Source organism: Micropterus salmoides, unplaced genomic scaffold, assembly GCF_014851395.1.
Source record: "Micropterus salmoides isolate LMB-PRFRI ecotype aquatic unplaced genomic scaffold, ASM1485139v1 Ms_hic_scaffold_21, whole genome shotgun sequence".
NCBI lineage: Eukaryota > Metazoa > Chordata > Actinopteri > Centrarchiformes > Centrarchidae > Micropterus > Micropterus salmoides.
Genome location: NW_024041262.1, coordinates 9,279,113 through 9,294,172, shown reverse-complemented (window position 1 = coordinate 9,294,172; position 15,060 = coordinate 9,279,113). Strand labels below are relative to the sequence as shown.

The following is a 15,060-nucleotide window of genomic DNA, read 5'->3' as shown; positions in this document are numbered from 1 at the left end:
CAGCCAGTTGCATGCATGTGTGTGTGTGTGTGTATGTGTGAGAGTGATGTCGAACTTTGCCAAAAGCAACAGTCCACATCCTAAATAGGCCTGTAACCAATTTTCTGGTGAATGAACAATGAGCATTTTGTTATCCATCCTCGCCATTCTTCTGTCCACCGTCTCGGCAGAGCATACCAAGCACAGAAAAATACGGTCTTTCCCAAAATGGCTGGGTGGTTTGAATAATAGCTCAAAGACTGCATTAGTGAAGCAGTGATGGTTAAATAACCATTCGACAAGCAAAACAGATGCACGGAGGGGGACGCAGATGCTCTGATGGAATTCGCAGTATCTGTCCATCCATTTATGCAGACAGTTCATATGCAGAATATAATGCAGGCATTGATGCGTTCACCTCGCCATATAAACACATTCTCGCTTTAGCACACACCTTCGGTTTGTATTCAAATAACACTATACACATCTACGGGAGGTACCTACAAATGCATTAACGCAGAAATGTATGCTGACAGGCATTAAATTGTGTATTGACCTTCATCCACAGATGCAAGCAACAAGGTTAACAATGACAACACTGACACAGAGGTGTTTGTATTGTACTGTAGACACTGTACTTTATTGTTCATCCCCTCTTTGCTGTGACACTGATAGATAAGGCCTGACTGCTGACTAAGGCAAGGACAGAAAAGTACACAGGAACAGAGATGGCATACTGCAAGAGAACACTTCTGCTGTATCTCAATGAACTAAACCAACTCCTGTTGCTCGTCATCGCTCTGATGACCAGCCTCTAAGCAGAGTCAGATTCAGTTTAGATGGAGCCACTTCAATTAATATTGATGTTTGAGATCATATCATGAAAACTTCTATTCCCCAAGATAGAGGAGCCTACTTGCATGTCCACCAGGAGCTCTCTGTACAGCACTGGCCTCTTTTTTTAAAAGCATGTAGAGCTTCCAAGCCACAGAAGAAACAACAGTTTGACTTTTAGCAAAAAGTCCTGATTCAAACTAGTTTTGAATAGGTGCTTAGCAACTATAAGAGAAAAGATCAGCACCGTCTTCAATTGTCTGGAACAAGAAGTCTCCGGCTTAAAGGTGCCCTATCGAATCAAACAAAAGTTCATTTCAAATTCAGTATTACTTACCAAAACACATCAAAGTTTAACACATGCGCTGAATGCATTTCCTTCAAATGAAACTTTTGCAAAGCTCATTTTGTAGTATGTGCATCGTTAACATCCATGTTTGCTAGCTGGCAGCCATCTTCTTCCCTTCTTTGTTGGCGCATTGCAACGCTTTGTAAAGCGTTGCCACCACCAACTGTCTTTTTGCAGACTAACATGAAATAAGCTACAGGACTGTGTATAACCTCACCCCGGTGCTCGTGGAACGTATTCCAACCCAATCAAAATGGTGACCCACACATATAAACATCGCTCCAAGGCGCTTTTAGTGGTCAAAAACTCCACTGTGCATAATTACTGTACATTACCACACATACAATATGGATATTTGTGCAGAGAGGTTAGACCCACCAATGGTCCCAGGGACAAACTGACCCCAACCGTCACTGTAAGAGATGTCTATGAAAAGGCTACTTGTTATAATAGAGTCTATGCGACAGTGTTGTTCGTCAGAGGTACAGGATATAGTAAGATGCTGTGGGCTCATTTTTCAATGCATAAAAAGGCAGTGCTACACTTAAAATGTCACCAATTCTACTGTTTCACTTTATCACAGCAGAGAATAGTCTTTAATAAAATATCCATATCATAAGATATCCATGTTTCTGACAGACTTAGGAAAAAACAGAATGACAACATGTGAAAACAATTCATTAAAAACTTTAGACAGTATCTATCTTATTTTCTTTCCCATGCTGATGTTTTACATGTTGACCCGAGACAGAGTCTCTGTAAAAGGTCTCATAGAAGTCTGACAGAAACTTTTATTTGATGGCATCCCTGTGAGAATTTCCTAACAACACTCTCCAGTGTTTACCAGTAGTTGGATACTTGTGAGGGTCACTTTTGTGTTAGAACAACAACTTAATTAAAACCCAAAACCCTTGTTTGTTCATCTCCCCTCATAGACGATGAACAGTGTTAACCATTTTGCAAGCCGACCCTTCGATTCAAGTTTTCTGAAACCCTTCCAATACAATCAGTCCTCGTTTGAACATAGTCTCTGACTACTCCTGGGTGATCCATACATATGTATGAGCTTCTGTTTTACACACACTTGATGCTCAGCAGCCCTTTCCTTGCACTCTAACAAGCAGCTTTTCTTCAAGTGTTTAGTCATCATTAAAACATTCATTTGCAACATAACGCTGCATTAAATACTGCTAAGACACATTACTTAAACAATGTTTAAACAGTGATTTTGAGGAGAATGTATGCCTATTTATGAACTTTTAAGGGACTTTCCAAAAATTATTAAAGGAAAAGGGGTTAGGAACATGAGGGTTGGGAGAACATTATATACCCTTTTATAAATGTTCTTTTATAAATTTATATTTAAGCATTTTCTTGCAAGGTTTCTTTAATGATAAAAAGCAAACAGGATTAAATAGTTGGCTTTAGTGTTCATAGCGGGCCATAAAGGTGCGCTTTTCCATATGGAACAATCCTCCTGTCACTGTTTCCATTAAAAAAATAGCATTTAAATTAGAGTACACTATCTTAAATTATTTATGCTTTGCTTCTTGTAGTTATTAATGGTGCAATGAGTTGTAAGAATTCAGTACTATATTTTGAGATATATAGGGAAGGGTGTTGCAGTTTTTTTTTGTCAAGGTGAAGGGTCTAAAGAAAACATCAGGTTCTTGCTTTTTCAAGAAAATCGAAATATAAGATTCAACTCACCTCCCCACATCAACAACCATAGAGCGCCTAAGAGATTATGATTTTATCAGTGGTTCTTACCCCTAATCCTTTAATATCATCATTGCGTGGAATTTAAAATATATTTTGATAACTGCTGCATCCCTGGTGACATTAAGATATCTTACACTTTCAACAGAGCATCTGTAATAACCATAATAATAATAACAGAAGGTGGAAAAAGGAATGCCCATTGCCCGGTGGTCCACGCCAGAGATTGTGAATCATCGTCATCTAAAATATAATGGCACTGTAATGCTGACACATAAGCTGAAAAACAACATTCATTACCCAAGTGACTGCTTTAATTTACCCCTTCTCCACCTCTCTACACACCCTTCCCTCCATATCCAGAGCAGGAGAGCAGCTACAAAACACTGTAGGCACTGTGACCGTGATACAATTTCACTACAAAACTGAGCAGAGTAAGAAAAAACAAAAAACAAACATGTCCCCATCATCTCATTGTGTTTGAGATTAGAGAGAGCAGTCCAGGCTAGTTCATGTGCATGTTTACAGAGCCGTTTGGTCTCTCAGTGAGGTAAGAGGTGAACGCATCCACCCCCCTCCTCCTTTTTGTCTGTAAGGCTCCAAAGGTCCGTTAGATCGCCCTCACACACGGTGAGCCCCTGTTCCACAGTTCAGGGTGGACACGGGAACATCGTCATCCTCAGCCTCTACAGTAAGAGATTATTAGTTCAAAGGCTCTGGGGTTAGAGGTCGCCACTCTGTGGTTCAGGTCTGCCTTCCTGGTTGCGGCTGCGGCCCAGTCTGGATAAGCGGGATGAAGTTTTGGACCGGGGCGTCTTGGCTCCACCATCGTTGGCCTGGGGTGTGTCTCTGGATGAGAGGAGACAGCAGGAAGGAAATTAACAGAGCCATGACGTTTAAATGAACATCTGGTAAAGTTTATTAACAAGTTTATTATTCAAACAAACCACTGATGCTGCATCTGGAGGCTTAAGTGCATTTCTCCGCTCATGCCAGAGGACTTTTTCTTGGAAAACCAGACGAGACAAAAGAGCAAATGGAGAAGCTTTCATGAATCAAACCATGAATCTTTATTACATTTTGCTAATAAAGTAGCAACATGGAAAAGTATCTAATTGACTGTTCGCCTCCCTTTAGTTACTATTTCCATGCCTGCCAAGCTTTTTATAAGTTACAATGACGATGGCAGATTTACCACTCAAAATTCTTTTTAAAACAGTGACTCCTTAATTTCAGACAGTAGTTGACAAAAGCAGGCATCTCATTATTAGCCAGCAACAGGGACTTATTTTATTTCATCAGTTATAGCTAGTTGACTAACCAAGCTAAAGTTAGCTCCATGAGTTGGTTGAAAATGCCGTCTCCATTTAACATTTTAATGTTTCCAGCTGAAAAATCCTGTGAATCCTGTGAAAGGGGTCTGAAATATATACTTGATGGTTACATTATGTGATATTATCTTCAAAGCTAAATGTCTCAGGGAAAAAGTCAGCGTCCTAACCAGTTGATGATTAACATAGGGGACATGGACAGACGTGTTTTTGCTTTGTAGTGCTAGTACTAGTACTATGAGAATGAGAAGAAGGAACCTAAGATCAGATTGTTACTTATTTATTTATATTTGGCTGCATAGCTTACATATTTGTTAATTTTTTAGAAAGTGTATTTTTTTTGTACAGAAAAGGCTTGTAAGATGAGGTCTAATTGAACTCAATCCATGAGGAATGCTGGCTGGTGTTGCTGGAGTGTTTACTTCCCCAAATCTAATACAGAGCAGAACAGAGCCGCTAACGTAGCCTAATAAACTTGATTAGCAGGCTCGGCTTCTACACAGTGGGGAAATACTACACAGCGGACGTGCTACTCTTGAAAGGGGCATCTTTTATCTTGTAATCCCAAAGGCTAGTAGTTGATCTTGGAAATAACGTTAGGTTACTACTGTAGGCGGTAAACTAGTTAGCAGTCATAAGCATGTTGCTTATGACTGCAGCTTCTAGCACAGACAAAAACAATAATAATTTCTGATCTTATGATGATTTTTCGACTTCTCTGGAGGAAATAATCTGGGACACTTGATGACATCATTGTCCTAGTTTCCCTGACGACCATCTTCACAACACCCATAATCCGTGAGTCTCACAAAGTCTGATAACAATGACGATGAATGAGAGGCACTTGTCAAAGGAAGGAAATGAAAAGCAGGAAGACTTCATGATTGGAGTAAAATCCTATCTCATTCTGTTCCTCTGAAGCATTTCACCCCCAAAACAGTGACTCTCACCTGCTGCTTCTGATGAAGTAGTGATTCTGTAATAGGAGCGGTGAGGTCAAGTGCTTCTTTGACAAAGGGATTTTCAATAAATATTAAAAAACAGTGAAGAGGCAGAGGTCATTTCCCTTTTGATTTTGAACTGGCCTCTTTAATGACGCGCCCAAGCTGCTATACAGCTGTAATTAAGGTTATCAGGGCATCTGGGTGGTTTTGTGTTAGGAGTTTGATTCCCCCACAGACAACACGTGCCAAAAATAAATGCACTCATGGTGAGGTGCTTTGGCTAAAAGCGAGCCATATGCTGGCATGTGCAGCAGCAGGGGCTAAAAAGCAGAACACTAAGAGGGCAGGGAGGCTCTGTCATGTTAAAGTAGGCGGAGACATGGACAGTTACAGCACCGCTCAAAGCACAAGCCAAGATTCAAACTTTAGTATGAAAAATGTATGGCTGCAAATATCCCCATCGTAACCATAAAGATCAAACTGCTCCGGGGGACGGTGTGACCAGCCAATCTCAGAACAGCCTGAACTTAGTTAATATGGTGAAGATGATTTCTTTTCCTCTGGCACAAAATGTACATTTAGCAGTGGCTCATGTACCACGTGTTCCCATATCTCCACTGCACCAGGCAACCTCAATCAAGCGCAGTCACACAATTTGAATTTGACCAAGGTTGGTCAAACAGTGATGCAATGGGGAGTTATATCAGCAGAAATCATACCAAATTGGGGGCAGTATGCAGAGTTGAAACTGCAAGCTATCTCATTTATTCATATCAAACTGGGTAAAGTAGCTAAATATACTAAATTAATTATAGGCTTATAGATTTTTTTTCCCTGGCTCTCAGCATGTGATTGTGCCCCATTTGGACATGATATTGACTTGTGCGGGATAATAACTTTCCCAGGCACTATAGGAATATTAATAATTTGACTGAAACTTGGCATAATTACAGTAATGACATACACAAACAATAATGCATCAAGACACACGCACACACACTACTAGCACTACTACTATTACTACTAATAAAAATAACTTTATTTGTGTAGTACTTCTAAATGCAGGTAAAAAAATTGCATTACAACAATCAGTATAAAACACTAAAAAAGATAAAAATAAAAGTAGACATAAATAGGCATCACACAATACAAGCTTTGTTTACAAGCACACAGGCACTTTATTTCTGAGGCAGCAGGTCAATAAACCGAGAACCCAGAATGAGTGTGTGTGTACTTTGTGTTCGGATTAAAACATAATAGTGCTGAGGTCCAGCTGCATACTAAGTGGTGGAAAATCTAAGGAGAGGTGTGATCACGTTGCTGTTCAAGACAGGTGAGGACAATTGCGGCATGAGAGTCCAAAAAAGTGAGCGTGGAGAGGCACAAAGAGATGTGTACAGGTCATTGTGTTGGCCATCAAGCAAAAACATGAACACTGCTGTGGCTGCAGGCCTGTTACTAAAATATAAATTACATATTAGTGTTAAATAAAAAGGCTTGATCATCTTGAACATCTTCAAAACTGACTTGAAATAGGGCCACTCCAGGCCTGGGCGCTGATGTTTGGCACTATGTAACAATGGAGTCCCGTGCATGAACAACGTTTCGTGACAACAGCGTAATGGTTTATGGCACTAACACGACAGCAACCAAGCTATAAGAAGAAGCCAACAACTGGAAAGTGCAATGAAAGTTCTTTAGAAGAAGCTAGCTTGGTATTCTCAATATGGATATCATGCCAGAGGCTGTGAAGAAGGTGAAGAAGATGATGTGGAGGAAGTAAGGAAGAGAAAAAGAGAGTGTGACCGAGCAAGAGAACGGGAAAAGAGTAAAATACTGGACTGGCTTTGACTTGTTGGCATGAGCTGAAAGAGCTGATTACGCAAGGACAGCTGGCCTTCTTGCCATTATTAGCTGGCTTGCTGTGTCTTGTGTTGTTGCGATTGCTTGATGTTTGCCTGTGTTAGCAAAGTTGTCGACACGAGCAAAATCAGCAAGTAGTTTCACAGCCAGAGCTTTAGACGCTAGCTATAAATTGCTGACTAGATAACACAATGGTACTGTTACCGTAAGTGCTCTTGCGTTTGTTGCTGTCTAGCTTTGTTGGCTAGCTTGCCACCCCAGTGTCAAACAATATTATGCTGCTGCTGGTGAAGAGCGGCACTGGCATCGCTCGAGTGGGAATAGTCGCTCAACAGCGCCTCCAGCCACATCTGTATATTATGCCTTGAGGCTAACAAGTAAGCTAGCTAGCGAAGTTTGTGTTTAAGGCGTTGACACTGCCTTACCCTAACCTTAACTGTTACAGAAGTTTGTGCCTAAACCTAAGTCAGTGAATATATACATGTCGATAGGCTAGCAGACATTGTTAGCCTCCTTTGAGTTGCAACACACTGTAAAAACTGCAGCGTTTCATACGTATGCTGAAGGGTACCTTTTGTGTAAAATAACTACGCTGTCTCAAAGAGTTGGTATATGATGCCCGAGATGGCAACGGGTTGGTATGTAGGGCACGTTAACCTCAAATTTGCAGCACAAAGGGATTGTATTTAGTCTCTTAATTAATCATATGTGTTTTGGGCATAACACGACTTAAAGTGTCATATCCGATTCTCTTTAAAAAGCCAGGTGCCACACCATAGTGTGATCAAATAGCAATGTTTGGTGTCAGTGCTTTTGTCAAACTTCTGCTAAGTGAAAGCAGTGGGAAATGTTCAAGTAAGTTTTCTGCCAACACACATCAATCTGAGTGGCTAATTATGACAAAATCAAACCAGGTAATTAGCATGGAGTATAGTTTTTGAATGACTCAACTTCAAGCTGATATTTAAAGGAAAGTAGTAACTTTTTTGGGGAGTCCAGAATGTTGTCACTGAAACACTGCCAGTTACTACATCCTATTTTCATGAGGCATTTAGGTCAGTGCAGCATCATTAAGGAGTTTTGAGATCCATCTGGCCTTTGAGCACCAAGTGCCTCAGCAGGACATCTGGAGTGCTGAACCCCAATCTGTTTCCCCCCTCTGTTCTCTCTTCAACTTTTCCTTTTTCCTCTGTCTCCTCCTCAGACCCCAGACAAGCTCTCTTTGCCTCCATCCTCCTCTGTCCCATTCCTCTTCATTTTTCTCACTAAACTGCTTCCTGTCATTTTCCACCGGCTTAAAATTCTTTCAATCCGAACGACCGAACATCTGTCATCTCACATTTGAATCTCTCCACCCTTATTTAGGCTTTTTATGGGTCACAAATCTTCCAGCAACAAAATACGGTGACATCATGAATGTCTGGAGGAAAACCAGCTGTACACACATAATGTAGCATTGCTAGTTAGTAGGCATTGATTCATTTGGTCATGTTCATAGTAAAGTGAACAATCTGAGAAAGTGTCCACTCCATTAAAATCCATTTATACAGTGGATTGCTATATTAGTGACAGGCCTTTATTTGTTTGTGCTGGCTACTGTTTGGGACCTCTATTTATGAACTTTGTCTTAAAGGAGACCTACTATGCCTTTCCACATTTTATGACTTATCTACAATGTTATAATGTTGAATGTTCGCGTTAACCATGGCCAAAGCTTCAAAAAATTAGGTTAAAGCATTTATAAGAAATCCCTGTGAGCAAAAACCTCTGGTTTCCTCCTGTTCTGAACGCTCTGTTTTCAACTGCTTTTTCTACCAATGGACGGAGCCGGTGTTCGATCATGTGCTCCCACACTAACGGCACGGCAACGCTCATTCTGCCTGTTACGCCCAGCAACAACAGCCTGGTAACATGTTTCAGGTCTTGGCCAATCCGAAGACAGTGGGCTTTGAGAGGGGGGGCCTTAAAGAGGCAGGAGCATCTACAGCCTGTTCAGACAGAGGCTGAAATGAAGCCATACATGAAGAATCAGAATAAGAAAAAAAAAAAGAGTCACATAACTACAATATAGGAATGGAAAAGAAGTATAATAGGTCTCCTTTAATTTACATCAGTCACGGTTGTTACATAATCAAGCTACGTATGGTTTCCATTCAGGGCCAAACAGTATTCTTGCTTACCTCTGCATCCTTTCCATGTTCCTTCCCTCCCCCTCCTCATCAAGTTAATGAGCAGACTAATTGGGCTTTCATCCCTCACTGAAGAAGTTAGAGCGGCACAAGTTTGATCATGCCAACTGAACAGGCTGTTATGGAGTTCAGATTAGACAGTAACATCATGTTAAAGCATCAAATATCATAACAACACTGGCAGACCTCAGAGCAGCATTGGCAAAAACTAGAGCATACATGTATGCCTTTACACACAATGAGCCCAGTATATTATGGTATGCTGATTGGTGTTGATACAATGCCAGCTGCAATTCCATTGAGTAATGGTAGTGAGAATGCCAGCGTCAACCTGGATCACAGCAGGCCAAGACAGACCTGCATATGCAAGTACAAGTCCTTTACTATCAACTCTCTATTAGCTGTCACCATAAAGTTTCATCAAATGCAGGCATGTTTGCAGGCTCTGTGCAACAAGTTACATGATGTTGTTGCGCAAACATATTAACATGGTGTTTGGATTGACTTTCTCTGCGGTTACTGTGGTTTTCCTTTGTTGCATCATCTCAACTCTAATGCCTACCTTTTCTGAGGTGACTTTTTGGGTCACACAGCCAAAGACATTTTACCCATAACATCAATTCTGGCCACCATCACCTGGTTGTGATGGTTAACCTGCTATGGTTGTGGGATAAAAGTCAGGCATAATTAGTACATATGTGGGAATTCACAAACACATGCATTAACTGTGCAACAATACACCTACATATGGATTAAAACATATCAAACTCCAGTGTTTCCCCTACATGCATTCAGGAGCAGCGGTGCGCCGCTGCTGAATCATGACCGCCGCTACTAAAATTTCCCACGATCATTAAACTATGTACTACAAATGTACAATAATAATAGAATACACACTCAGTGCTTGGCTAGCTTCCTCTCATCATCATTCATACAAAACATATACGTGACAGATGCTGTTATAAGAGCAGCGTAACTCCTGTAAGGAATGGGGAGGTGCGTAGCGATTGTTTGATTGTCCGAGCGGCAGAAAGTGACGGTGAACGAGAGCAGAGAAAAAATATTCTGGCAGTAAATGTACAGTGTCGGTTACAGTGTGTTAGCTTCTCAAGACCAAGAAAAGTCTGTTGTTTCCCACCTGCAGGAAAAGTGAAGCCTGTCTGCGCTAGTTAACATCTATGCTCCGCTTCAAACTGCGCAGCTGAGCAGGAAAGCTTCTACAGTAAGTTAGGCTGTCTTTTGGCTCTATGTAACTTGACATTAGCTCAATTTATAGATGGTAACTGGTAGCTGTATTTTATTACTATCTACTTGTCCAATGTTGAGAACATCAGTTACAAACTGAGAGTACAGTGGTGTAGCCTTCACCTCTGTCCACAAATTCCCACAAGAAATGATCTAAATCTCAAACTTTCATTGTATGGATTACACCTCTTAAATCCAATAATTTAAGAAGAAGATGAAGTAGTGGTAACGTTAGTAGTACTAGTAATACTAGTACTAGTAGTAGTAGTCGACTGGTTTATTAGAAATAAGAAAAATATTGGCCCACATGTATTATTTAGCACAAGAGCCGACAGAGTGTGTCGGCCACCACAGCTTCTCCTGCGCCTTGAAAAGGGAGGGATGAGCGGTGCATTCATGTGGTATCAGAATAATCAACAGCTTTTTTTCCTTTTTAAATCTTTATTACAAAAAGGGAAATAAAGTGTACACTGGACATAAAGAAGTATACAGAACTCTGATTCGTGCAAAATCACAAATTGCCTATACATATTTTGCAAACACGTAATTTCAAATATGGTTAATTTGCTGTTCATGTAGAGTGAACTAGATGTCTGCGTGTTGTTTATATGTGTTGTTAATGCTAATCCAACGCATCTTTGTAGTGTCCATGTTGATTTCACATTCTGACTTAAGAGCACATGAACACACACTGAAGTCTGGAAATGGGACCATCTGAGGAGCATGTGAATGCACTGTAAGGCGATGGTTGCAATTCGCAACCTTCACCACTAGATGTCGCTAAAACTTACACACTGGACCTTTAAAAGTTTCCCTCTGTGATGGAAAACATCAGTGAAACAGAGGCTAAAACAAAGTCTTTTCATTTTCTGTACCAAATTTAATGGCAATCAATCCAACAGTTACCAGACAATTTTACTAAAAATCATATATGTCAACCTGATGGTGGCACTAATGAGTAAAGTCACTAAACCTAATCATCCAAGTCATAAGGATTCATTCTCTAGGCCCCAGGAATAACCGTACCAAATTTCATAACAATCCATCAAATAGTTGATATTTCAGTCTGGACCAAAGTGGTGGAACAACACTGCCATCCCTTAAGCCACACTGCTACTATGGCTAAAAACAGGTTTGTCCCAGCCTATTTAAACAACACAAAAAAAAAAGACAGCCAGCAAAGTACATTTACCCAATTACTTAATTACTTAAGTATAGGGCTGGGCGATATGGCCTAAAAATAAAATCTCCGATTTTATTTACTTTAATTCAATTTACGATTTTTTCCGATTTCCCCCCCTACTTAAGGAAAGCAATAAGGTTTGTTGGTCAGTGCGGCTTTGTTCATCGCGGAGAGACTGGCATTTTTCATATTCGGCTGGATGTCTCTGTTTCAGGTGTTGGAATAGGTTTGTGGTGCTGCTGCCTTTCACTGCGATAGGCTTTAGGCAAATGTTGCAGCGTGGTGTCTGTTGTTCCACATCTGTCGCAGCAAACCCATACCAGTTCCAAACAACAGATGACTTTATTCCTTTCTTGGGAACAAACTTCCCGCTCTCACCGGTAGCCATTTTGTCGCTTGCTGTTGCTGTTTAGTGTATGATGTTGTCGCTATGGGAAACGAACACTACGGAAACCCCGGGGAGCCAAAAATGTGCTATTACACAAAAACTCGATTTACTTATTTTTTAAATCGCCCGCAACAAAAAATTCGAATTAATTCATTCAATCGATTTTTCGCCCAGGCCTACTTAAGTACACTTTATGCTATTTAATACTCCACTCCATTTAGTGACTTTGCAGGTAGAAATTATTACATATATTCGACTACTAAATTCTAATGTAATTTTACAGATTCAGCTAACCCTCAGCATATTATTTAGTTACAATTAGCCACAACTTTACCCTGCTAATAAAATGTAAATAATCCTTACATATTAATACAGCCATAGTTAATAATACTAATATGTTTTTGAAATGGGCCATTCTGCTTGATGAGTACTTTTACTACTTATGTATATTTTGATGCTAATACTTGCAAGCGTTTTACTTGTAACAGAGTAATTCTACACTGTGCTACTCAAGTAAAATATCCTAGTACTTCTCTCACCACGGCTGACAGCAGTTCATGCTGTACAGTAATGCAGCTTATGAGTTCATTGATTTTCTCTCATGTCTTAATTAATGTAGAACAGGGGGGAATGGATCTGAGAAGAGGCATCTTGTACTGTAATAATATGGGGGAGATGGTATGCACGGAGTAGGACAAAAGAACAGCACACCTCTGATTAACTTCTTTTCCTTCCTGATGTATCTGGGAAAATCCCTGCAATCACATGCTGATGCGTTACCATGGTTACCAGATCTTGGCCAATTATGTAGATCTCTTCCTAGACAGTTCTCACAATAAGCAGACGGATTTAGTTTATCCACTGAAACATCAAATATTTACTATCACACAGTACTGCGACTGGTCTGCTCTGCCTTCCAAATACAATACCACCGCATCAGAGCCTTATTTGGACCCAGATTGAGGCCCCCCTATTCAGGTGGTCTTGTTCCAGTTGTTTGGTCAGCACCAGAATTCAAGTGACAGCTTTCACACCAACGTAAACTAGGAAGGACGTAGGAATTTGTTTTGACCAAATGAAACATGAATGGGCTGAAAGCAACATACTGACCAGGACTTTTTTCTACAAGTAAAAATTATGCCATGATTATTGCCAGTTATTTGTATAAGGCTATAATCACGTAGTGGCTTTAAACAAGGCCACAAAGTGTAGCGCATACATCTATGTCAGCTATGTTGTTGTTGTTGTTGTGGTTGTTGCCTTAGCCCGATGACTCAGATGTCTCCAGAGAGGAAATGACATTCCAGTGTGACAGGTCACGCTCGCTGACTGATCGCAGTTAAGTGGAAACTGATGTTAATATTGACAGGAAATGACTGGAACATTTCATTTTCAGATGTAGCCTGGTAGTTAGGTGGGCAGCTGAGGCATCATGCACTTTCACACTCGCTAGTCTGAGTGTGTGTGAATGTGTGTGTGAGAGAACATATACGCTGTATGCGTGAATATGAGCATGAGAATAAAATGCAGGGAAACGCTGAAGTTTGTTTACAAGGGATTTGGCATTTTCAATGACATTAATCCTCCCTGTCTGTACTCTGCAACAATGACTACCACAACAGCTGTAGCAGCTAATTCTTACTGAAAATCTTGTAGATTAAATTTGTATAATATATACAAACTACTGCCAAACCTAGCAGGCAGTTTTTCCTTCTTAGATGTCTGCAGGGTTAAAAAGCAGCTATACATTTTTTAATGATATAATTAATCTGGATTCTACCATATTGTAGTTTGCTGCACGCAAAACTCCAACTAAAAACCTCCATCTCATGCTCTGAATATAAAAAGAAAGTTAAAAAAGATATTTACATTCCCTAATTTCTTTCCCTTTATCACATTCCCCAACTGTTACTATTTACTACACTCAAATTTCTGTAACATTGCGGCAGTCTTTCACAGACAGGAGCCCTGCACCTGCACACATGTGCTGGCATCCTTCTGCTGAATCTCTCTCACCCACGCACACTACACATGCTCACATGAAAAGCTTAGAAGGTGTATCAAACATGCCTGTGTGTGTCCACTTACAGACAGAAAGGCAGCAGAGACAGCAGGGTCTCTTTGGTGGGGTGGGCTGTGAACTCAGGCAGTGTCTGGATCAGTTTGTTCATCACCATGCGCAGGTAGCCCTGCAGCTGCTTCCTCCTCTCCTCCACAAACTTGGCATCCTGCAGAGAGAGAGAGAGAGAGAGAGACAGCGGGGAAGAAGAGAGAATATAAAGTTATTATAGGCAACATCGTGGTTGGAAAAGCTCAGGTTAAAGCTGCAACATGCAACTTTTTATCACATTAAAATAACATGTTAATAGGATCTATTCAAGTGGCTATAATCAATGTTTTGATGTTAATGATGGATCACATGACTACGTCTTATGTGTAATGTGAAAGGGTACGCTCATAGTGATGAACTAACAAAGCATTATTACCCAATTCTGCAGTTCCCCTCAGCTTTATAGCATCTTTAAGCTAACTGTTTTGGTTTTTCCGGCCCACAACTTTCCAGCTTTGGTTCACTCTCACCGCTCCCATCGGTAATGTTTTCAGATGCAACAGGCAGCTGTTTCCAGCAAAAGAGTTCTAAAATCCACTATCCACTAATCCACGGCAGAGACAGGCACAGTTAGTTACCAGCTGGTGACCATAATGAAGCATTTAGCAGCTAAAGAGCTAGATATTTCCCTCAGTACTTGATGGACACCAAAACAGGGCAATAATGAGAGTTAACATGGAGAATGAATGCCAGTGTTGCTTTGTATCTGCTGGATGTGTAGGTAAGTAGGCAACTGTTAATTTTTGCCATGTCACTTTAAAAGATGATAACACGATAGCAAAGTGGCCAACGCAATCTGTAATTATTACAGCTGAGTCTGATTTTCGTCGCTTGGTCCACTGTTTCTATCTGTTCCAGTTTTTGGAGGTAAAATTAAAAATGAACAAACCTGACATGTCAATAATAATCCCTCACTGCAGAGTAAA

At 40.5% G+C, this 15,060-nt stretch overlaps 1 protein-coding gene across 2 annotated transcripts in view; it reads right to left on the bottom strand.

Moving 5' to 3' along the window:
- Positions 1-591: 591 nt before the first annotated feature.
- Positions 592-15,060, bottom strand: part of snx29 (sorting nexin 29) — a 146,939-nt gene continuing 132,470 nt past the window's right edge. Inside the window, exons 20-22 of one of the 2 annotated variants that reach the window (XM_038735558.1) lie at positions 14,113-14,252; positions 3,829-3,887; positions 592-3,730 (exon numbers count right to left, since the gene is read on the bottom strand). In XM_038735558.1, coding sequence (XP_038591486.1) covers positions 3,869-3,887; positions 14,113-14,252 — 159 coding nt within the window. In that variant the 3' untranslated portion in view covers positions 592-3,730; positions 3,829-3,868. The remainder of the gene's footprint in view (positions 3,731-3,828; positions 3,888-14,112; positions 14,253-15,060) is intronic. The other variant, XM_038735557.1, reaches the window with a different exon arrangement.